The sequence below is a fragment of the Aspergillus aculeatinus genome (genome assembly GCF_003184765.1).
Source record: "Aspergillus aculeatinus CBS 121060 unplaced genomic scaffold BO66scaffold_35, whole genome shotgun sequence".
Classification (NCBI taxonomy): Eukaryota; Fungi; Ascomycota; class Eurotiomycetes; order Eurotiales; family Aspergillaceae; genus Aspergillus; species Aspergillus aculeatinus.
Window position 1 is genome coordinate 61,505 of NW_020291504.1, and position 22,497 is coordinate 84,001.

The 22,497-nt window shown below is 55.0% G+C and overlaps 8 protein-coding genes and 1 non-coding gene across 9 annotated transcripts; 5 read left to right on the forward strand and 4 right to left on the reverse strand.

Moving 5' to 3' along the window:
- Window positions 1-338: 338 nt before the first annotated feature.
- Window positions 339-2,546, reverse strand: BO66DRAFT_472755 (glycosyl hydrolase family 43 protein; the record flags this gene model as incomplete). The annotated part of the gene is made up of 12 exons (XM_025652983.1): window positions 339-582; window positions 643-1,054; window positions 1,117-1,207; window positions 1,269-1,360; window positions 1,421-1,464; window positions 1,512-1,517; window positions 1,572-1,716; window positions 1,768-1,802; window positions 1,863-1,915; window positions 1,973-2,184; window positions 2,244-2,335; window positions 2,414-2,546. The coding sequence occupies 12 exons, from the start codon at window positions 2,544-2,546 to the stop codon at window positions 551-553; spliced, it is 1,347 nt and encodes a 448-aa protein (XP_025502110.1). The 3' UTR covers window positions 339-550.
- A 1,833-nt stretch (window positions 2,547-4,379) lies between these two features.
- Window positions 4,380-5,180, forward strand: BO66DRAFT_403030 (uncharacterized protein; the record flags this gene model as incomplete). Its single annotated transcript, XM_025648841.1, has 2 exons — window positions 4,380-5,056; window positions 5,141-5,180. The coding sequence occupies 2 exons, from the start codon at window positions 4,380-4,382 to the stop codon at window positions 5,178-5,180; spliced, it is 717 nt and encodes a 238-aa protein (XP_025502111.1).
- Window positions 5,181-8,588: 3,408 nt separating this feature from the next.
- On the forward strand, window positions 8,589-10,552 carry BO66DRAFT_455334 (uncharacterized protein). The gene is made up of 6 exons (XM_025652081.1): window positions 8,589-8,687; window positions 8,739-8,820; window positions 9,005-9,212; window positions 9,437-9,532; window positions 9,632-10,113; window positions 10,186-10,552. Exons 1-6 carry the CDS (start codon window positions 8,629-8,631, stop codon window positions 10,327-10,329), a joined length of 1,071 nt encoding a protein of 356 aa, XP_025502112.1. The 5' UTR covers window positions 8,589-8,628; the 3' UTR covers window positions 10,330-10,552.
- An 868-nt stretch (window positions 10,553-11,420) lies between these two features.
- On the forward strand, window positions 11,421-12,799 carry BO66DRAFT_403032 (uncharacterized protein; the record flags this gene model as incomplete). Its single annotated transcript, XM_025648842.1, has 4 exons — window positions 11,421-11,880; window positions 11,960-12,117; window positions 12,374-12,624; window positions 12,697-12,799. 4 exons carry the CDS (start codon window positions 11,421-11,423, stop codon window positions 12,797-12,799), a joined length of 972 nt encoding a protein of 323 aa, XP_025502113.1.
- A 633-nt stretch (window positions 12,800-13,432) lies between these two features.
- On the reverse strand, window positions 13,433-14,929 carry BO66DRAFT_393127 (uncharacterized protein). Its single transcript, XM_025647683.1, has 2 exons — window positions 13,571-14,929; window positions 13,433-13,501 (listed from the first exon to the last, which is right to left on the reverse strand). Exon 1 carries the CDS (start codon window positions 14,794-14,796, stop codon window positions 13,861-13,863), a length of 936 nt encoding a protein of 311 aa, XP_025502114.1. The 5' UTR covers window positions 14,797-14,929; the 3' UTR covers window positions 13,433-13,501; window positions 13,571-13,860.
- A 234-nt stretch (window positions 14,930-15,163) lies between these two features.
- On the reverse strand, window positions 15,164-15,253 carry BO66DRAFT_t223. The gene has a single exon. It is a non-coding gene; the product is annotated as a tRNA-Asp (tRNA).
- A 353-nt stretch (window positions 15,254-15,606) lies between these two features.
- Window positions 15,607-16,695, forward strand: BO66DRAFT_127144 (uncharacterized protein). Its single transcript, XM_025641964.1, has 3 exons — window positions 15,607-15,973; window positions 16,056-16,459; window positions 16,636-16,695. The coding sequence occupies exons 1-2, from the start codon at window positions 15,832-15,834 to the stop codon at window positions 16,367-16,369; spliced, it is 456 nt and encodes a 151-aa protein (XP_025502115.1). The 5' UTR covers window positions 15,607-15,831; the 3' UTR covers window positions 16,370-16,459; window positions 16,636-16,695.
- Window positions 16,696-18,348: 1,653 nt separating this feature from the next.
- BO66DRAFT_327008 (pyridoxal phosphate-dependent decarboxylase family protein) lies at window positions 18,349-19,740 on the forward strand (the record flags this gene model as incomplete). Its single annotated transcript, XM_025643927.1, has 1 exon — window positions 18,349-19,740. One exon carries the CDS (start codon window positions 18,349-18,351, stop codon window positions 19,738-19,740), a length of 1,392 nt encoding a protein of 463 aa, XP_025502116.1.
- Window positions 19,741-19,919: 179 nt separating this feature from the next.
- BO66DRAFT_455336 (FAD-binding oxidoreductase) lies at window positions 19,920-21,684 on the reverse strand (the record flags this gene model as incomplete). The annotated part of the gene is made up of 5 exons (XM_025652082.1): window positions 19,920-20,193; window positions 20,260-20,636; window positions 20,686-21,086; window positions 21,141-21,354; window positions 21,403-21,684. 5 exons carry the CDS (start codon window positions 21,682-21,684, stop codon window positions 19,920-19,922), a joined length of 1,548 nt encoding a protein of 515 aa, XP_025502117.1.
- Between the last annotated feature and the right edge of the window lie 813 nt (window positions 21,685-22,497).

The window sequence follows — 22,497 nt, forward strand, 5'->3', positions numbered from 1 at the left end:
TCCGGAAGAAATGTGTGATATTGGCGCGGGTACTGTTATGGTAATATGGTGAGGGCTTAGCTAGTTGTCAGTAGCGTCTTGGAACAACGAAGAGGTTGATCATGTGTTCGCATGTCAAAACTACCCAGGATCGGATTTGGAATCTCTTCGTGGTGGTTGTAATCTAGACAAGTTATTCCACTGACTTGGTGGTCTGGACCCGATCGCAAGGGGATAGAACCGACGGATGCAGCTCCCAAGTTAGGGCTCGCGGGGCCGCTGGATGGTAATCCTGGCAAGGAGGTGCTACGCGGGACAATCGTTAAGAAGGATTTTCACAATTGCACCTGCCCTAGCTAGTAGCATCAGCGCTACGGAATTAAGGTTGCGAGGAAGCTGCTGTTTACCACTTTCGTGTTATTGTGAATACACTCCGCACCCGAAAAAAAGGAATCGTGATCAACCCCACGCATTTCCGAATTGCCAACAGTTATTCCGCTTCAGTCGCGCATTCAACATGGGCTCCGCACAAACTCCAGCCAGGCCGACCCACCCTAGCCAAATCCGATCTCTACGAGATGACCAAGCCCGCAATGTCAGGACCTAACAGCACGAAGAACGTTAGCCATCAAGCTCAACCGCCCGAAGAGCAGGAATCCCTACAGTATCCCCCGTTGTACGCAGAGAAGGTGACCACATTCCCACTGCCCTGCTTAACCTCCGCATTCAGCACACTGGTCCGCAGCGTCTGCGGCCCGCCGGAGGGCAGGAAGGCGACGACGTGCGTCTTGCCGTTGACGGTGACGAAGCAGTAGCGCTGGGTGCTGTCGCCGTTCCCGTACGAGATCTGCAGGGTATTCTCCCCGGCGACGGCGAAGTCCACCGCGTCGAATGTCAGAGTCCCGTTGTCGGGGCCCCCGAGCCAGCCGATGATCTCGGAGCTGCAGCCGGAGCAGGTGATGGAGGTGGCGGATCCGGCGAGCGTGCCGGCGGATTTGGCGCCGTATGTGGTGGTGTTAGAGACAGTAGTCCAGGTGCCGTCTTTGAAGGAGGGGGTCCAGGCGGCATCGGAGGTCTAGGTCGAGGGTCACTCAGTAATAGGGAAGCAACTAGGAGGATGAACAGGGGACTGCGTACTATTGTAGCGGTAGTTCCGCTGATCGTCAACGGGAGCCAGATGTAGGTGGACGAGGCCAGGTCGGTCGACACCCACCGATCGCCCATGTACCTGCCCTACGGTTAGTGCCTGCGATGGATCTCTGCGCGTCGGTGTATAAGAGTAAGCCCACATCACCAGGCCGTTCACATCGGCGACATAGCTGGTCTGTGAGCTGTAAGTCTCCGAGCCCGAGGGTGCAAAATCTGCCCAGTCCGACCAGGGCTAGCGGGAGTTAGCATCGTGTCCTATATTCATCAAAAAGTGTGCGAGGTGTAGCCATACCCCGGAGAGATTCGTCGCCGTGGTGTACTTGTTATCATTTGGGCCTGGTACTTGCGTCAATACGAGTAGTCACGGAATGGCATATACGTACTCCACCCTACTCTCGTCTGCAATTAGCATAATCACCAATTGTCTGGGTGAGTGAACCAACCGGACAGCTGACTGGCAAACATGAAATACGTGTCTCCGGTCTTATATACGGCGGGCGCCTCGTAGTCCGCCGTGAAGAGATGAACATTGCTTTCGACGGTCAAGTAGTCGGCCGACAGCCGGTCGATGCGCAGACCGTTGGCCCTCTGAAGGCGACATTAGAAGAGGGATGCGGCTCATGGTGCAACAACACCTACGTCTTCGGTGAGAAGATAGCCCGTCCCATCGGTATCTGCCCGATGTCCACAATATCAATCAAGTATTCATCATATCAAAGTCAAGAGGTGCCCACCTTTGAAGAGACCGAGATCTCGCGACTGGAACCCCAGCGGCCGCGACGCGTTCCTGAATTGACACTCCTCAGAACCCTGCCATCATCGCCAGCGAAACGAGTGAACATACAGATAGGTATACGCTCCGCACACCGTATCACTCGTAGCAACGCCTGCGCGGGCCTCCGCATAGCTCGAGTCATCGATGTGCAGCCACATGACGTATTTCTTTGTGTGGTCGTTGTAAATCACCTTGGGCCGTTCGACGACGCGGCTAGGCCCCAGATCCCCGGAGGCTTGCAACGTCAAGAGCTCGTTCTCAAACGTCCAGTCCAGGAGATTCTCGAGAGCAGAATCAGCATCCGACACCACGCATTGCATTCAGTCTGAAGGCCTCCCACCGTGCTAGAGTAGCAGTTGATCGACTGGAAGCTGGAGCCGGAGGTGTGGTTCTCGCCGATTATGTAATACACCCCGTCCACCTCGGTGAGCCCTGGAGATGCACATGCGGTCGCAGGTTAGTCTGCGCGCGCGAGGGCTCTCGGCGATAGTCTGACGCGGGTCTGCCTACCGGTGCCATGGGCCTGGATATGCTTGTTGGTCCCCGCCGCAGTCCACGTCGCGCCGGGGACGATGTCCAGCGAGGCGTGGACGACCTGCGCGAGGGGGATCAGGGCGACCAGGAAAGTGATAATGCGATACATATGGTTAAGCAAGTGACTATAACGGAGTGGTGTGAGGATTCAAGACACGTCTGAGGCGAGGACTAGCTGGTGGGCCTTGATGAAGAATGCAGACCATCTTATACCCCTCTGCCGTCCGCAGAGGGGTGTGGTGGTCTGCTGGTGGCGAAGCGTCATGGTACTCCATGATAGGCGGATAAATAAACATGGATGCCAGTCACACTTCATCACCTCGAATTGCGGGGTCGTGCAAGGGGAGTTGGGCTATTCCGACCGATGTTACATTTGCCCACTCCGTCCATTCTGCAACACCTGCATCATGTGCGCCGCTCGATCTGATCCTGGAGCCGCGGTTAATCAGCCCTTCGGGTCAGCGGCACGGCGCGTTGCGGAATCCAAGGAACAGCTCCGATGCTAGCCCTAAACATCGAGGGCGGCGGATTTCTTTTGCATTGACATCCCTTGTTCGGAGCTTGTCAGAAGCTAGCATTGCTGCATAAAGTCCGCAGCACCGCAATTTGTCTCTCACACACTCAGCAAAGCCTGACTGCAGATTGCGCAGCAGTGAATTCCACCATGTGCGCGATCGGGAGATCCTGGGACCTTCATCGTGATCTGGTCTCTATAGCTCAATAGAACGATTCTGGGTCATCAAACCCAGTAATCTACAATGGGAAGAGAAGAACTCGGACGAGGGTCTAGATTGAAAGATCCCTAAGCACAATGACATCATAGGAAAGTGTTTCCTCCGGAATGATCAAGAGAACGATTCTACTTGGCTCACAAGCTATGGTTTTCTTCTGCTCTTCTCTGCGATTCTGCTATATGCAGGCAGTGTCTTCCATCCGTTTCTCTTCGTGTACTGTACTGTACTCCGTACTCCGTAGGCAATGGCAATGGGGATTTGCGGGGTTACCGCCGTACCGCCTTCCATATCAGGCTGTTTTGCCGTCCTCCGCACGGACTCCCGCACCCCATCAAAACACAGACTGTGTAGGGGACCAATGGTCCCCCCACTGCACTCACACTGGTTCAATGTTATTTCAGATACTCGTACAATGGATGATGGAGAATGCAAGGTTCCGCAATTCATACAAGCAAGGATTCTTTGCGAGCGAGGTTGTTCTTGCACGCGAGCTGCAAGCTGCGAGCTGCAAGCCCTCACAGCTAGGAAAGCAGAGGAACGAGCACAGATCATATAGCTTCCAATCTCTTCGGCAGGCCAACCCGTACGGTTACTTACCATGATGATAGGACCACGCATCTTTGCTCTGTGCCCGGTCTATCTTCTGTTTTCCAAATCCTTTCTCTTTGTGCGGCCATCCGCCACTTCTTTGAGACTTCTGAACACAGGAAGAGGTCCACATAATGTGGAAAGAAATGCTTACAATACAGAGTCAGTGATTCGACAATTGCTTTGTCACAGTCTCTGCACTGGCAGTGATGGGGTGCATTGCTCTACATCTTGTCTTTATGTGCCCTTTGTTGCAATTCCTGACTCTTTATCTCTCTCTTCTAGTTCCTTACAATGCCACCCCGGGAAGACTCAGATCTTTACTTCCTAAAGCAACCAGACAATGAGAAGTCACACCGTCAAGCCCGCTCCATCTATCTTCTCCCAATGTTAGACTGGTTTATAAATAGCTGCAGATGAGCACCACCCCGTCAAACATCTTCATCATCCTTTGCTCTCCCACACCCTGCTCCCGGTCTGCAAGCACAGTTCCTCTTCCCTACCACTACCACGCTGCAGGTATGTCTGTCTCAACCCGTCCCTGTTGTCCAGAACCCAAGGTGGTTCCGTCTGCGGACCCCGCTCTTGACATGGCCGTACTGAAAAAGTTTGCTTCAAAAATGAAGCACCTTGCTCATAGTCTCCATCTAGATTGGACTTCTTGGCGGCTGGTGAAAGGGGGTTCTCCGGTTGCGCATGCGCTCGGCGTGGACCGAGATATGCTCGGCTTCGTGGATTTAGTCGACTTGACGCTGCATCTCATCCTCTGGCAGGACAGGCTCAGGGCGGAGCAAGAGAAGGACGTCAACTATGAAGGCGGCGTGGACTTGTGGAAGGCGACCGCGGGGAGTGATCACCGGCAACAGCTCGAATTCATCTCCCATCACTGGGGCTACTATAGGGGAAGGCTGCATGAGATGTGGACTGAGGGGTTCCGTAGAGTGATACATGAGAATGCCTGGTCTCGCCCGTCATGGAAGCGACCGGACTGGAAGGCCTACGCCATAGTCTGGTGTGAACCACAACTGCGTAACATTCTCTCCATGGTAACGAGTCCAGAGGCGCATTCTACAATGCGAGCTGCGGTCCATCATTATCTAGACCCTGCGGCGGTATCTCGACTCGACGAGTGCCGGCCACCGGTCCACCGGTTCGATCGCCCCTTCATGAAGCCGACTCAATCCGAGGACGATATTTGCCCCATTTGCCGGGGGGAGCTAGAGCCGGACAGTGGCGATTTTGTCTGGTGTAAAACACAGTGCGGCGCTACGTATCACGCACTGTGTTTTGAGCAACAGTATGTGCTCAGGGGTGGTATACGGAATATGCCATCTTGCCCATACTGTCGGGCCCTGTGGCCTAACTTTCCTCGGCCCTGCAGGCGTTCGTGTTCATGCCGGAAGCTGGAGCGGGGAGACTAGAAACAATCCAGAACAATAAATGGCGGAAGTCAGCCAATAACATAACGTCTTTCAAGCTTAGGATGGCTGGACCTCGTCCACTATGGGTGAAGATAAATAGTATACCCCAAAAGTAGAAGGCCAAGAAAACCATGCAGATTACCAGCTTGATCTCTATGGTAAAATCGCTATTCTTATACCTTGGGCTATCAATACAAGCACATGAATAGCAATCAAATCATTCTTCTTCCAGAAGCTAGCTATAGTTATATCGAACACACTTTCGTGAATTATTGCGACTACTTAGATAATCATCGGATACGGACGCCCAATAGCTATGGCAAGGTGCGTCAACTTGCAATATGTCGGGGAGCATGTGCATCGGGGACAGTCTGGCTATCCGGGAGAAACTTCTTACACAGTGGCCAAAGGGGTAAGAGCTGTCTACTAGGTACTTCCTGACTCAGATGAATCCAGACTACGTGAGGCTATCTGAACAACTAGCTAAGAACCATCGAGGACACCGGGGTGGGCGGGCGGTGGGCGGCAGTCTGGTTGCTGAGGCCGCAGGGCCGCCAACAATAGCACTTCGGGACCATGTACTTTTCCCATCCATCTATTTCTTCTACCGAGCCAGCTCTGTTGTAAGAACATTGAAAGGGCGCAGGTGCTCCGGGGCAGTAGACCTGTGTGTGTGTGTGTGTGTGTGTGTGTGTGTGTCTTCTCAGAGGGAAGTTTGGTCGAATAGAGAGGTGTATGGCAGCTGCTGTCGACCACTTGCGGAAATGCACCGGAACACCGTGGAATGATGCCGACCTTGGAGGTAGCTTGGGCGAAGATTTGACTGCGTCGAGGGGATCAGGTTCACGGGCGTGGTAATATGTCCGTTGGGCGCATCGATGTGGCGGCGATACCCTTCTGCAACTGAGATGAACGGGTCGGTCGGCTTCCGCGGGCTTCTCTGCAAGCAATAGGCACATTAGTGTTCATGTAGCATTCTGAGGGGACGATAGGAATGGGATTGGTTTGGGGGATGGGTGCCTCTGGTTGAATGATGGAGATTGCTGACCAGCCTCACTACTGCCCACTGCCTTCGGTAGTGAGTAGGGCTAGTAGGCACGGCCACATCCACGGCCCGTGTAAGCAACAAAGAGCATGAGAGATTGCGGGAAAACGGATTGAAGAGCGAATGCGACCGTTGCTTCGGAGGAAGAAGGAGTGGATGCTTTGGAAAGAAGGGGAAGGGGCTGGGAAATGCCCCGGAGTTGTGCCAAAGGGCAAAAGGATTGTCGAAGGGGGCATGGGAGATGAGGTGCGGATGGCCGCGATCTGCGTTTGCCGCACTTACGCACCGTCCCGTGACGAGATTGGCATGACAGGGGACGACGATTGAACCTTGAACCTTGAACCTTGAACCTTGAACCTTGAACCTTGAACCTTGAACTTAGAGCTTGCAATGCAAGTTCCCCAGAATTTCGACCATAACCATCGGCGCAATATCCGGTTTACGGAGGAGTACGGTCCAGTAGCCTGGAATCTTGGAGCAATCATGCGGTCCACTCTTGACTTCCTTCCATTGCAAGATCACCCTTGGTCGGGGGAATGGAGTACTCCGACTGAGAAGGGGGGAGGGGGAAGTGCCCTCAGAGGGCAGCAAGATTTCAATCTGGACTGGACCAGGGTCAAGCGATTGGTAACTTGTCCCTATGAATCCCCAACACTGTCTCCGGCCTCTGCGCACAACCACACCACAACTCAACGGATTTGAGACATTCATCGTATTCCAGCCCCCTTACCAGGATAGCCATCCACATTCGCAGCATCCGGTGTCCTGCTTTCTCTGCGAGCGAGCATGGCTCTCCGGTTCAGCAACAGATGGACATTGCCGCCATTGCCTGGGGTCTACGATCACGGACGCCCCCTGATTTACTTCCCCACAACCGCCCTTGAAGGTGGCAAAACGGTACCCATGAATAGGGGGGTGGGCTGGCTTCTGTTTGAGTTGAAAGTCCAGAAAGGGGAATATGGCCAGCCAGCGCTCGTCCTGTGTTATCTTGATGAATGGTGCACAAGTCAAGGATCAGCCTGTCTGGATGGATGGGCACAGTCAACTTGCATTCTCCGTCGAGAGGGAGAAGCTGAACTGAGACATTCGGAGAGACAGAGAGAGAAAGAGAGAGAGGCGATCCGAGCCCCAGCACAGCAATGCACCAGCGCAGCAATCCCCCTCCCCGGTCGCAAAAGTGCTGGCCCCCCTCTACAGCCCAGAAAATGTCCCCGTTCTTGGTATTGTCGTGCACTCGACCTGTGACCGTGTATCTCGATCGCTGGAGATATCTACGGAAGGCCTTCTTCGGCTTCCTCCCCTCCTTCAGGCTTGGGCCCACGATGAGAGAGTCCGTTTCTGGATCAGGAGGTCAGGCGGCATTTTCAAGAGTCGATCCTGTCTCACGACGGATGGAGAGGTATCCTACGATTTGGGCCGGTTTCTGGGTTTCTGGCCGTCAACTTCATCTGGTGTGTACGCTGTGAAGACCTGTCCTACAACCGGCCGCATTGCCTGAGACATTATTGCCTCATGCGCCGTCCCAGCCCCTTTGGAGCAAGTATGATCGGAGAGTTGGAAGTCCGGGAGCATCGGTTTCAGCATGGAAACCCTTGAAAGCCTGGTCCTTGTCGTCCTCCTTTCCAACTTGCGTTGTTGATTTACTTGCGTGACCTTTGGTATGCTCGGAGTCATCTTTCTCCTTCGGTCGTCCTCAGCAGCCAGTAGAAGTACAGGTACTCTGACGTCACTAGAGTCCGGCCATGACCATTCAACCTGCTCCCGACTGAAGGGGGTGTCGATATGGCATCAGCTTGGCAATACGACGGCGCCCGTCTCTCAGGTCCCGTCTGGCGCTATGGGGCAAGGCAGCGCCCCACAAGAGGTGGTATCTTTCTGGAAGCGATGCCAACCAGGTGGATGACAGCCTGAACATTATCGTTGGGTCTAGATCGCGTCCAGAAAGAACAGCCCGTGGCTATGTGGCTTTGCGGTGGCTAAACATCTAACCGGGACTCTGGATCCGAACTCTCAATTGCTTTGGGGTGGTTTCCTTCGCCATACAACAGCGATAGCCACTCACTTGTTCCCCTCCAGACAATCTTGTAGACGGACAACTTACCTGTACTGTGTAGATCAATGATAGATAGAAGCGAGAAACGAGGATTTCGGATACCTGTAATGTAGTCCGTATGCTACTATGCGCCCTTCACCATGCTCCTACTATGTCGGGTTCGAAGCCCTAAGACAAGCGAGAGCAGCTCCTCAACAGCAACAGCTAGCGTCAGGTCTAAGCTTCATCGCCTCACCGCGACACGTAAAGTGTCGCGAGCCCGCCACTTGACTTAGACATTTCCTGTCTTCTGTCTTCTATGCGCGGGTATCGAGATAGCACGTTAGCGAATTTCTCCATCGCTATTCACCATGGATAGGGACTCCAACAGCACAGAATGCAATCTTCCAGGCGATCGATGTCAGTACAGGTGAGTATGCTCTGCTTCCCGCTCGATGGCTTTCGACTTACGCAATTGCAGGTGCTTCGTTCGGACTCTGTATCCTCGGAAGTCTCCTGAACCAAGGCCACCACGCTCCCTTGGAGAGTGGCTCCAAGACACGGTATAGAGTTCCGCAGAGTGAAAGGCAGGATAAGACAGGGTCTGAATTCATGAGGCAATGGAGAGTCTAGTCTGTTTCATTCTTGGATAATGACTTGGACATTCAGACGAGCGAGGTTGATAACCTTCGCTGTCTAGTGATGAGGATAGAATATTTAACAGCAGGTTCGCATCCCGATATCCAGATATCCATTCCACTTCCCATCGCAGTCCAGCGCATTGTGCTTGAGAACCAGGCAGACATTCGTGAGTCGTCTTTTCGTCTTTTGTTCACACCGCAGGCATTACTGGTGGGAAGCAGCTTTCTTTCTGACGCTTCTGGCCGTAAGAGTGTGCTTGAAACCCAACGTTCTCCCTGTCTAGCGCTGGTGCATCGCCTGATCAACCGCTTTCGTGAGTGCTTTTCTCTATTAGGCCGGTGGGCTGGTTGATCACTAACGACGGCTTCTGTACCCGATAGTCTTGAGTCGGATCAGCCTGCGGACGTTTCGACATTTGGTTGATTCAGCCCGTCCACAAGTTGTCGAGAAAACAACCCCCTGTGAGGTAAGTTAGCTGTCCGGCAAGTCTTGGAACTGATACCTATACTCATCTGCTTTTCTTTTGCCACGATACAGCCAAGTCCAGCATCAAGACAACTAGAGCCTCTGCGCATTCGGAACATTCGATTAGAAGGTTGAACATGGAGACACTCCTGAAAGCTCAGACGCCAGGTATGTGCTTCCGGAGGCTCCGAGTCCTGGAGGTTAGTCGCTGATGCCCGCGGCACGCCAAAGCGGAGCAAGATAAACACAACGATTGTCGCCAACGAGCCGAAGATACGGCCAGACAAAAGTCGGCTGATTTCACAAGGCCTTCTCCTCGCATCCTGGACCGATCAAGACAGACAGCTCAACCTCCAAAGTCTGCCAACACTGTACCACCTACCGGGGGTGCAACTGCCGAGTCGAGTTCGGAGCAGCCAGGGCCGGCTACCACAGCCGGTTCCTGTGGGTCACTTGGTGGGGTAGAGAACGGTAGCTCAGGGCCTGCCAGCGCCGCCTCTGCTGCGACTAATGAAGCAGGCCAAGCAAGTCAGGGCCAGGGCAGTGATCCTCACGGTAGCCAGATCCAAGGCTCGAAGGATGCGGGGGATACAGCTGGGTCTCCACCTCTCAGCACGGCGGCTCAGACTGCCGAAGGAAGCCCTGTGGCTCATGATCCAGACGCGGGATCGAGTAATGGGAAGCAGAGTGGCAGTCCACAGCCGACCAACACCAATCCGACTCCGAACGCAGCGGCTCAGACTGCCCAGGTAAGCCCTGTTGATGGGCCTCCTATTCATGAGACGCGCTCAGTAAATGGGGAGCAGAGTACTGACTTGCAGCCGGTCAACGCTGTTACAACTACTCCGAACACGGCAGCTACCTCAAATCATTCCTCTGGCACACTTGGCAAGGTGAAGGATCGTACCCCGGCGCCTGAGAGCACAACGGATAACGGAACCAAATCCTCGTCAAGCACAGAATGATGCCATTTTTCTTCCCTTTTCTTTCTTTCTCTTTCCTGTTCTCGGGTGACCTTTTTTCATTTGTTTTCGGGTGACAGCAGCCAAGGTCCAATGCATGTAAACTCCACACTCCTCCCCTTGGAGGTCTTTAACCTTCAGTCCAGTTCCCAAGTTTGGCAATTTCATTGCCATTCTTGGCGAGCTTGTTGACGAACCGGATCTACGAGACCTCGATATTGAGAAGATGTGGAAAGCACTAGGGAATCTGCCATATTATCATTGTTCGGGATGTCTTTGTCTTCCTATTTCCTTCTCTCTCTCGTTTTCTCTACGATTTCTTTTTTTCCCCCGCTTTTTCGGTCTCCCTCCAGATGTGTGTCTCTCTGTCCCTCTTAACCGGCTGGCACCATAGCTATCTAGTGACCAGGCCTGTGTAATCAAAGTCTTTCATCCCACCCTTGGTGCTACTTTCTCACCTTGTCTCATAGCCCGCCAATTCTACGTTGCTTCCATCGAAACTCGGGATTGATCGCTGATGATAGGTTCACCGCGCCGTTCACATCCCCGACAGGAGGATACGAGATGCATCCGCCATTTTTTTTTCGCGCATGCTTCGCTGGTCAGCAATCCAACTGAGCCGAACCTGGACGTCCGACGCGGCCAGGTATCATGATTGAAGGGAACACAAGCGAACCAGGATGGCTCACGATTCGCGTAGTGTTCCCGGAGTGTAGATGGGTAGCGGTTGGTTTTGAAATGTTGAGACCAGAGGCTTTGTGTCACGTTCGGAATCGAGTAGCCACCCTGGGAGTGACGAGACCTACGAAGCTCATGAAGCCCCCCGCTTGGTTCTTCCTTAAAAGCCTGCTGCTTGCTGTCGGCAAGGACCAGGCTTTCAAGGGTTTCCATGCTGACATCTAATCAGCCTGTCAGCTCAGTCTCCTCGCACGGTGACTCCTTATCTTCACTTACCTTTGCGACTTCAACTACCCCATCTTTCATCCTAGACTCCTTTGACAATCCCTGGCCCAAAGGTACGCAAGGCATCTCTGCCCGATTTCTGCCCGTAAACCGTGAGGGCTGTCCAGCTAATGAGCCACAGTCGGACAGCAATGGTGCGCGGGTCCATGGGAACCGGTGGGCGACCGCGGGAGCTAGATGACTTGGGATCCCAACCAGACGTGCCAGAACGGGACCCGTCGCAGGGAGGAGCACAGGATGCAGCACAGGATGCAGCAGGAGAAGCCTCGGTCGAGCCACCCAGCGAACGTCCACGGGGGTATTCACAACGCAATACCAAAGGCTATGATGAGCTGGCAATGCTGCTGGCACGCGAACCGCCGGCGCTCATTTTCCGGCGCTTCACGGAGCTGAACACCAAAAATTTGTTGTATATGCAGGCCGAGCTGACATTTTACGAGATGTGTCTGCAGCGTCATTCAGAAGCGCTCGCTCAAGACCCAGATCCTGAGCAACGCCCCGAAGCGCACTCGGTGCTGGAAATACTCCAGCATCCCGAAAGCGAGCACTGGCAACAGATCTTGCAGGTTCGGGAGCTGCTACAGAAATATAGTGAGTTCTTGCCCTGATTCCCGTGTGGCCTTGTTCTTCTGGTGTCAGATCCTGACCTCAAACGCTGTAATCGCCTCAGATACCGCTCTAGAACAGCATCGGCGATTGCTTCAACTGGAACCCCCGCATCCGTCGGACCTTCGCAACCACCGGATCCTCAAGGAACTCGTGGACAAGAACCTTACACCCGGAGAATACGTTGACGTTGTCCTAGATCCCACCGAGCAGTGGGATGAGGTGCGTTGGGTGGAGGAGCACGTGGCACTCTGCAGTCCGGCCGAGGGAGCAGACCCAGTGACACGGTTTGCATACTATCACGTCGGGCCCGCGTTGTACAAACTTTGGGGGTATAAGAGAACTGAGGTTTTTTGCGCCGTTTCTTGCTTCCTTCCTTCCTTCCTTCCTTCCTTTGCCTGTGTCTCTATGTGTATTGAATCCTTTTGGCGTGCCATGGAGTCATAGTCCCGCATCAGATCACTGACTTGGAGAGCAGAGCCCCAGTTACGATAGGGAACGCGGGGTACACTGGGGATTCCGAAATCGTCGCAAGATCAATGTGTTCACACATTCTCTCTTTCTCGTCCTGACGAGCGGGACGATCGCCTTAGTGATGTGGGGATTGTCCTACATCAAGGGGGGAAATCAACGCCTGTGGTTTGCCATAGCCATGATCCTCCTCTTTGTGATTTTGGTTGGGCTGATGGTCCCCGCTCGACGGGCCGAAATCATTGCGATGGCAAGCGCGTGAGTCCAGGGAAACTCTCCTTCCTTTTCGCGCAAGTAAGGCGGCTGCTAATCGTCCGTGTGTGATGGCAGGTTCGCCGCGGTTGGGGCGTCTCTCCTGGTCAATTCGGCTACCGGGCAGAGCAACCACACTGGCTCCCCGCCCGCCCGGCGGGTCATTGATACCTCCTCATAGGTGTTGGGCGTGGCTCTGCGTGGCTGTTGTCCCATGTGCTCTTTTTCCTTGTCTATGTTCTTTGGCTTTCGAAACTGCGTAACAGATTGCAACTGAGATTTTGAATGCGTTTGGGTTCGAGTTTGGCTACGATGGAATAACCAGATTGGCAGGATTGACAGAAATGGAATGCTATTGTGAAATTTGAGTAGTTTTGCGGTGATGCTGGCCCCCTGAGAGTCGAGTGTAATCCGGACCCCCTCGCCCATCTGTAGCCAGCCCTAATCGGAACTCATACAAACGATGCCACTGGAGTAGAGGTCGAGCCATTGGGCGCTGCTCTTCTCAATGGTTGATTAGGGAGGCCTGACACACTTCCGACTGCCACTTACGACGGCCGGCTTCACTCACTTCTCTGAGTGCAGCCCTCTTTGCAGGGACGGACTCTTTGGGTCGGGGCAGACATCTGGCGGTTGGTAAGTTACGAGGTTGAACCGCGAATAAGTTACCTCTTAGTCATCTATGGCGGCTTGGTGCCTAAGGCATCGAGAATAGGACGCACGCATGACGGGCCGCTAAGGCGCCTGTCAGGCCGGCGTGGCACTGTCGGAGTTTATAGCACCTGCCAGTCGGTGCCCTCTAATCGAATATGAAATGAGATTGAGCTTGGAGCATAGAGACCCAGTCCCCCTCTTGCTGAGGTGGAGCGGCTGGTAACTACCAGTACGGACTATTATTGACTTCCCTGTTCCTGGATTCTGACAAGGTTACAAGGCGACTGACTGCGTTTAGTGACCGTGCGGTCTCCCGTACACCGAGACCTTCCTTCCCGTCTCCTCCTCCTCGACTTCACCTCCTTTCTACGTGCGGCGTTGCGAAAACACTAGTTTGCTTCCTTAATTTCCCTTCCTATGACAATACCAATCACTGTCTCACTGAAGAAATCCCGTCTAGTACAATATGCGGCCTGAAAAGCTCGACGACCCGGACAACCCCCAGAAACTTGAAGAGATGGCTGGCAAGGCAATCCGCCGGCCAAGTTGGGGTTATGCCAGTTTGGGACAGGTAGCCCACCATGAGCCCTAATACAAACTATGCCACTCGAGTGGCGGACAGGGCCGCTCAGGCAAGCCTTTAGACATCTGGCGCGGTGCCTCTTGAGTATCGTCAATCGACCAATCGAGACGGCAGTCACACAAGGGCACCGCGAAACACTCCCCCCAGGGACTCAGCCAGGGTTGACGACAGTGCAGACAGGTGTTTCGGTGCGGGGCTTCTTGTGGGTGCCCCAGTCCCCGTCCTCGACACCACTCCCGAATACAGCCGACGTGGGCGGCGAAGCCGCAGTAGCGCTTGCACCAGAAGATGGTCTCGAGCTTGTCTCCCAGCGGGCGGCAACAGATCTGGCAGTCGTGGCCATGTTCGAACGGGGTCGGATGGCGCGGTTGCTGCGTGTTATCAGTGCCCATGCGAGCAACGGCGGCGGTTCCCACATACTTCTGAATGCAGGCGCGGATGATCGGCTCAAACTGCGAATCACCCAAGGCTGCGAACGCCTGGTCGAAGATGGCCATGATGTGGAAGGCCTGCGACACCCAGTTTTCCCCATAGGAAGCTAGCCAGAGATCGGGATCCAGAAACCTCCGCGCCCGCCCCCTTCTCTCCCGGTAGAGTCGGGCCAGGGTGGGCGCGTAATGACCCCAGTGGTAAGAGACCAGCTCGAGGCCCCCACGGAGCCGCTCGTTCACCATTTTCCCGTAGGCGCTGCTCTCATCAATCGGGCACTGTTCCATGAGACTTGCTGCGGTCAGAGACTGCGTCACGGCTTCCAGGAAACAGGCAAGACCTTGCTGAGGCCCACCCAGTGCACGGAGCCACGGGGTCTCCTTCTGGACCACCCAGGAATAATGAAGCTCGGTATGGTGGTAGTACCAGAGTTGGAGGAAGACACGATCCGCGGCGCCAATTGCAGCTATGTCGAGAGGCGCATCAGATGGAGCACAGTCGGGGACAGACATTCTTACACCCAGTATGCTATTCAGTCGAGGCTAGGAGTGATTGGATTCTTGCGGAGACCACCAGGGGTGACCTGACAATGCGGATGTTCATTTATATACTCTGAACTTTACCCGTCAGCCCACATCAGTCCGGGCTAAGGATGTAAAGAAGCCGGGTAGTTTGTTTTCTCTTTGATGATGTAGAGACAAAAAATCGCGTGTCTTTTATTATTCACCGTCCCGATTGTGCCTCCCGTGGTGATTAGGTCAATGCGCCACCCATTGTAATGCAAGAAAGGTAGGCTGGAAGCAAAGGAAATGCAACAATGGGGACTAGGAAAGAGGGAGAAAAACAAAGAAGGACACGCGGAATCAACAAAAAGAGGATCTCCCCGACTGGGAGTCGAACCCAGGTCTCCCGCGCTTGTTCCTTGGCAGGAGTGACAAGCGGAAATCATGACCGTTAGACCATCGAGGAGGGGATATGACAGGTATTGATACTTTGGCTTTATGTTAGAAAGCTGCCCTCAACGGAGCGACGAGCTGCCCACAAGGCCACAACATCTTCCTCCTGCCGGTTCACTTACTTATTCTGCACCCCAGATCACAGTATAGTTACGGAGTACAGTGGGAGGATATGAGAATGCAATGCCTCCCTTCTGACTTATCCCGAAGGCATCCACCCATCCATCACCTTTCCGCCTACTGTAAAAGTATTGGGAGGCCCATACTGCCGGCAGACTACCATGTGTAGCAGGCGGTCAACAAGCCACCTCGCCTGCACGTCGCGCGTACTTCCGGAGCAACAACATTAACCATCCCCAACCACCATGCCTTGTCTGCACGACGGCACCAACTATTCTGTCAAGTGGGGCAATCCGCCTGCGACCGGCAGCGGTGGGGACTTGCCCTTTTTATTGTACTATGAATCCTCCCCTAATCGCGGCCGCGTCTCATTCAAACCAACGCAACCTTGCGACAAAGCCTGGCGTACAAGTGTCCGCATTATCGCCGCGATGATCCGCTCGCGTCGACTGTACCCTTGGTACGCTATGCATGACCATCTCACTCGCCGCTCTCGGCGCAGCGACCGCTTGGGCCCAGTCGCCCGCGCGGGTTCTCCCTGAGTCTTCCAACTATCTCGGCGTCGAATTCAACACCACCAACATCACTGCCGGGTCGCGGATTGATCCATCCAGTAAGTCCAGCTCAGCTGAATTACCTCGTACCCAAAGCCCATACCACCATCAGCCAATTACTCACCAATTTGCATCTCATAGTTACCACCAATGCCCCCCCAAGCCTCCCAGCCCACCCCCACGACACCCACGGCCGGTGCCAGCTCTTCATGCTCGACCTCTCTCGATCCCCGCGCAGGCCGTCACAGCCACCACCGGCTACCCGCTCGTTCCCGGAGTCGCGGCCAAAGAAACCAGCCGCCTGCACTGGTGGAGATTGCCCAGCAGGTCGGGCCCCCGGTGGCGGCGGATTACTTCCTGGCCGTGGAGTCGTCGGAGTAACTGCGACTGTCTTTTGGTGCTCCTGTGTGTGTGTGTCTGGAGTCACCGAGGCTGCTGTGGAATCTACGCGATGATCGAAGAGTATTCGAGAGACCAGTAGTGAAAGCTACTATCAACAACTGTTGTTCAATTGTCCTTCCGATCTGCTCTCTTCCGTACTAGAGGTATGTTGTTGTAGTATATCGTGACAATTTGTTATGTAAGATTCCTTTGCTGTCGTCTCCGACTACTCGATATCAACGACCACTCTTTCATACAGATGAACTCACGCTATTCCCTTCATCCTAGATCAAAATCAAGGGTCTGCAGTATGATAGCTAATCTGTGCTACACAAACCAGAAGAAATTCCAAAAGCAACACCCTGCCGCATGCAGGATGAGACGAGCAGCACGCCAAGCATCCGGCCCCTGCATATGCCCATGCACGCCAAAGCAGGCGACCACGAGCACGAAAGTTCCGCCGGCCCCCGCTCCCTATCCTTCCGTGCCACGGTTCGCAAGCAGTGATGTGATATGACGTGCAGATCCCCTGCAGATCCTCGTCGTGATCTCAACGACCGGTCGCGGCGAGGCGAGCCAGCAGACACAATCCGATCGGCCGCATGGGGCATACCTGCCTCGTACACGTGTACACGTGTACAAGGTATGTAGCACACGCATGTGCTGACATACTAAGCGGGGTACCTTGCAGCAGCAGCCTGGCGCTGACACCAAGCCACAACTGACGTGAGCTTAAGCCTGCACTCTCTTCTGCCAGTCGTCAGTGACGCTTGAGCTCAACTATCCTCCTTAGTCACCCGCCGCTCGGACTCTCCGACTGTATCGAGGTGTGATTTCCGACCGAAGGAACCTCGCGACGGAACAAGACAATGTGAGCGTTTGGGTCTGGGATGCACGTGACCACCGCGAGTATGCCGGGCTACGATGCACACTGCCACTGGATTGGAGAAGTCCTCGCTGCGTGATCCAGAGGGGACATGATGGAATCGCTGCATGTATTTCGCAAACGCTTACTCCCTTCTACTAAGGATCGGGTGAGCTGGTCTTCAACCCCAAGCTCGATCCGTGGCCAGAGCCCCGTCGCTCGTCGCTCGCCAACCCAGTTGAATCTTCCGTCACGGATAGTCCCGGGACAGGACCTGCTTTCCTGGCCTCCCGTATGGCGACGCTCCTTTCTCGCATGGGCAAAGGTTGGTCGTGGCTTCAATTATCAACTGCCCTCGGCGATGCAAGGTAGCAGTTATACTAGGGCACGCCGGATCACCTGAGAAGACCGTTCACCTGGCACGGACCGACGACAGCTTTCCACCACAGGTGCACCGAGCGTTCCATCTAACATCTTCCTCAGACATCTGAGCGCGCGACTCAGGCCAAGATTAGTACCTGTAGTCAGCACCAGAAAACAGCAGATAGATGATCATCCGACAAAGATAGTCGCATCGACCCGGCGACAATCAACCACCCAAAACTGCCCGACCGGTCGCAAACTCAATCAGGGCTCCGACACACACGCCATGCAGCAACAGGCATCTACCCGCAACCCCTCAAATCGCATCCCCCAATGCAAAATCTCATTCTAGGCCCTTGACCTCACCCCGATGACGGATGAACCAACGATTCGAAGTGGTCCGAAAACCCAAATGGATCGTCCGCGGCACACGCAACCCTGATTTCCCCTCCCCGGGACCAAGAGAGTTCGACCCGACGAGCAGAAAACCTGATGCAGTACCAAACCGCCACCACCTCCTGGACCATGCACGGTCAATGACGGAGTCAGGAGACAGCATTGTCCCCACAATGAGACGGGGGCTTCTCCCCGGACTGACCTTGTCTACGCGGTCTCGCCCAGCCGATCCGGTTGATGTCACCGCACACAGGCCTCTACCTGTCCACGGCACAGCCCATCGCAACCCCATCCCCACCGAGCGGTGCAGCTGTACACACCCAGACTCCCAAATCCACACTCCATCGCAAAACAATGACCTCGCCTACCGCCCCAAGCCCGTCCCCGCCCGTGCCGGAGAGCATCCACGCACTCGACCACGAGATCCGAATGCACTGGCCGCGAATCCAGCACCTCCTCGCCGAGCTGCTGGACATCACGCCGCCGCCCCGCGACGCACCCATCACCCAACACACCAGCGCACAGGACCTCACGCAGATCCGCGGATGGGCGCGGCCGGGCCCTCCACAGCCGCTGGAGACGGTCATCGCGGAGGCGCAGACCATCTTCGACCACCGACTGCGCGTCAACCACCCGCTGTTCTTCGGGTTCATCCCGTCCGGCACGATCCAGCTGAGCTGGGTGGGCGACGTGCTGGTGGCGGCGTTCAACGCGCACGGCGGCGGCCGGAAGGTCGGGCGGGGCCCGTGCGTGGTCGAGGAGGAGCTGCTGCGGTGGCTGGCGGCGCGGCTGGGCCTGCCGGCCCGCACGGCGGGCGGGGTGTTCGTGTCCGGCGGGTCGGTCGCGAACCTGATGAGCATTGCCGTCGCGCGCGACCAGAGACTCGACGGCGCCGCGCGCGGGGTCATCTACCTCAGCGAGCAAGCCCACTACGCCGTCGCCAAGATGGCGCGCGTGCTCGGGTTCGCCGACCGCCAGGTCCATCGCGTCCGCTGCAGTGAGGTCTTTGAGCTCGACGTCGGCGATCTGCAAGCGCAGGTGGTCGCCGATCGGCGGCAGGGGCTGCTCCCGTTCATGATCGTCGCGACCTGCGGATATACCGAGACCGGGACGGTGGATCCCCTTGCCGAGCTGGCGGACATCGCGCGGAGAGAGTCGCTCTGGCTGCATGTCGACGGGGCGTACGGCGCCTCGGTGGCGCTGTCGCATGCCCATGCGCATCTCGTGGCCGGGCTCGGCGCCGCGGACAGCGTCGCCTGGGATGCGCACAAGTGGATCTTTTCCTCCTTTGGCTGCGGGATGCTCCTGGTCCGCGACCGGGGCCATTTGTGCTCGACCTTCGGGGTGCAGTCCGAACTGATGGATCAGCAGGCTGGCGGCTTGAGCGAGCAGCTTGAGCCGTGGGATCTCAGCGTGGAGCTGACCAGACCCGCTCGAGCCATGAGTCTGTGGTTCATGTTGAGAGTCTTGGGTGAGGGGCGGATTGGCAGAATGATCGATTATGGCATCGACATGGCGGCCTCAGTGCAAGCTCGCTTACAGGCTCGAGAGGGGTGGGAGATCCTCACGAATGCGAAGCTGGGTATCGTAACCTTCCGGTATAATCCCGGAACGTGCTCGGGGGATGGTCTAGATAGAATCAACACTACGATCTCGGACAGACTGGTCGAAGACAACCTGGCAGGCATTTTCTCTATTCGCGTGTCAGGAGTCGTGGGCCTCAGGATGTGTTGCATCACTACGCGACTGAGCGAGGAAGATATCGATCAATTTATTCAGCAAGTAGACAAGACTGCGAAACAGGTGGGTAAGGATTTCTAGTGGAATGATCGAGCCTATATTTCCAGAGACCCCTCCTATCCCTATCCACTCAGTTCGGTGCTGCTCAGCGTATAGTAAGATAATTGCTTCCTATTGAAACTCCACTTCCAAGGGAGTAATTCCTTCATGGACACATTCCAGGTTCTCCTGAGCTCAGATATATACACAAGGTAACACTCTCATGCACTATCTTCGGCAATTGGGGTGATGGGCACATAATAGGAGAACTTGTTGCCAGGGTCGTACTCGGTCTTGACGGCCCGTAGCTCCTGTAACCGCCATGCCTCGTAGCCGTATACGGACTCCAGCGACTCATGGCCAAATGCATAGTTGACATAGGTCGCTGGCACTCTGGCTGGCTGGCCGTCGAGCATAGCGTCCAGTATGCCGCTGGCAAGTTGCGATGCGGGTTCCTCAAGACGGAGGGTGGGCAAATAAGCTATCATAGCAAGTCTAGCACGTGAGCGTTAGCTTTCCACTTTCTGAGTCGTAGTGCACGGGGAGGATTCCAAATCGTACACCCGACTATTATCATCACGATGGGGAAATGCGGAGCTACGAGGATCAATTGCTCGGGCCGCTGCCGGGTTATTCGCCTCGAACAGAAGAATGGACGGCTTGAGTGCTGGATACGCCTTCAAGTACGCATTGAACAGTTCATACGCCCGACGACACGCTGTCACGTTGAATCTCCGGAGACCAGTGGTAGACATCATCTTCGATAGTCCCTTCGTACAGGGCAGACTGACCCTGCCGTTGCGCGTCGCATCCGGCATGGCGGGATAGGGCACGGCGCCTCCGACAACGTTGATCGGACCCAGATTGTCGAAGGGCGCCAGGTACTTTTCTGCTTCGCGGTCGGAGCCAAGGAAATTGAATGACCACCAAATCACGGCCTCGTCACTGTCAATTGGGGACGCAACAACGCAGGGGTCTGAAACTCACATCGCTGAGGTTGAAAAGCGGGTTCCACTCGTAATGGCCGAAATGGAAGTCCAGCTCGAGCGGCTGGGTTCCGGTGCCTATGAGGTTGTTGAGTTCTTGGAACAGGGTTTCGAGCTTATCCTCCGTGTAGAAGTAGTTTCGAAAGTACCAGGTCTGGGTCAGGGGTGGGTAGACCTTGATCTCAAGGCTTGTCACGACACCGAAGTTGTGGCCAGCCCCTTTCATCGACCAGAACAAGTCCGGATGGTAATCGTTCGAGACGACGATGGAACTTCCATTGGCAAGAACCACATTCAAGTTCACAAAGTTGTCGCTCATCATCCCATACTGGCCCTGGTATCTCCCGTGACCTCCACCGATGGCTGGGCCAACATATCCGATGCACGCGCAGATACTGGTCGCTAGGGCGAAGCCAACGTCAGCTATCAGACTTTGGAGGAGCAGCAGGCACTTACTGGTGACTAGACCCTCTTTCCAAAGCGCATCGATCAGGTTTTGTGTCTCAGTGCCCCCTTGCACAGTGGCAGTCTGTCTCGTGCGGTGTACGGTAACATCCTGCAACAGGCGTAGGTCGATTCCCAGCCCTCGGAATGTGCCCTGAGACATCGGCCACCCGTGGCCTCGATTGACCGTGTAGAAGGGAATGCTGTTTCTGTTCGCATACTGGATCTACTTCACCTTAGCCAATAGTCGGTTCGCACCACGGAGGACACCTACCACGGTGGAGACATCGGACTCACAGCCGACTTGGGCGATGACCGTGAACTGGGGAGGCAGGAATTCGTCATATCGCAGGGTCGCACCCAGCCAGCGAGGATCGTCGGGGCCAAAGACACTGGATGCGTCGCAGAGTAGTGGGCCAAGCTCGGTTTCAACTTGGAATGCCGTCAGTCCAGCCCGCGTCATGAGACAGAGGCCATCGACGCAGCCGGTCGGCGATGCTTGTCCCAGGGACGACAGAAGGACCAGTGCCCAAGTGATGAGAATAGGGAACTGCATGATGTTCAAGACGAAATATGAGCTAAGAAACCTTTCCGGAAGTGTGAAAGGAGTAATAGGAAAGTATGAAGATGGGTAGATGACGAGATAGAGGATCGAGGTGAATCAGCAGTGGCACCAACAGGGCAGGTGGTGATACAGTCACGTCCACGCTCCGAGCCCTGGGAGAGAAGGAGCAATGAGCGCAGACCCCCTTTGCTGCGACTGCCACTTTCGGGCTTTCCACTCGCTCTCTCTACTTCATAGCGCCGTCCTACAACAGAGCCCTGAGGGAGTTGCATATGTTGGAGACACGGTCACATGATCGTGCCCGCGCAGTGTATGGTGAGTTTCGGCAGTCTATAGTCGAGAGTTAGAACACCTTAGACACTCCTGCTGTGCTGAACAGTATACATCTTGCAATCTGGCAACGTGCCAGAGATTGACATCCATCTCGTAAACTTGATTTGGGCCGACAGTTGACCAGCAGGGAAATTGAAGCCAGAAATCCAACATACAGATCATGTGTGACCTCAATTCCGTTACACTCGTGGATTGCGTTCCCTTGTACAAACCTGTATAAACCTCTACATCACGCTCTGCAAATTCCACTGTGGAGACCGATTGAATGTATCCCTTCGCGTACATGTGAGCGCAGAAACGAAGGAAAGGTCTTGTAATTCGGACATCGACCCTTCCTGCAGGTCGCAGGTCTCCGGCTAGTCCTGAGGCGCCGATGTTCGCAGCTTCCTCTTTATCAAGGGTACGAGCAAAGCTCCCGGGATCTCAACGATCGATGTCTATCAGCGTCTGAAGACCGGATTCAAGTCCGAA

What these genes read in the sequence shown, in the direction of transcription:
- BO66DRAFT_455334 (XM_025652081.1), top strand. Translation starts at nt 8,629, where the DNA reads ATGGATAGGGACTCCAACAGCACAGAATGCAATCTTCCAGGCGATCGA. An exon ending in GAGAGTGGCTCCAAGACACG is followed by an intron (nt 8,821 to 9,004) that starts GTATAGAGTTCC and finishes CCCGATATCCAG; the next exon opens with ATATCCATTCCACTTCCCAT. An exon ending in TCGCCTGATCAACCGCTTTC is followed by an intron (nt 9,213 to 9,436) that starts GTGAGTGCTTTT and finishes GCCACGATACAG; the next exon opens with CCAAGTCCAGCATCAAGACA.
- BO66DRAFT_393127 (XM_025647683.1), bottom strand. Translation starts at nt 14,796, where the DNA reads ATGTCTGTCCCCGACTGTGCTCCATCTGATGCGCCTCTCGACATAGCT.
- BO66DRAFT_127144 (XM_025641964.1), top strand. Translation starts at nt 15,832, where the DNA reads ATGACCATCTCACTCGCCGCTCTCGGCGCAGCGACCGCTTGGGCCCAG. An exon ending in GTCGCGGATTGATCCATCCA is followed by an intron (nt 15,974 to 16,055) that starts GTAAGTCCAGCT and finishes TGCATCTCATAG; the next exon opens with TTACCACCAATGCCCCCCCA.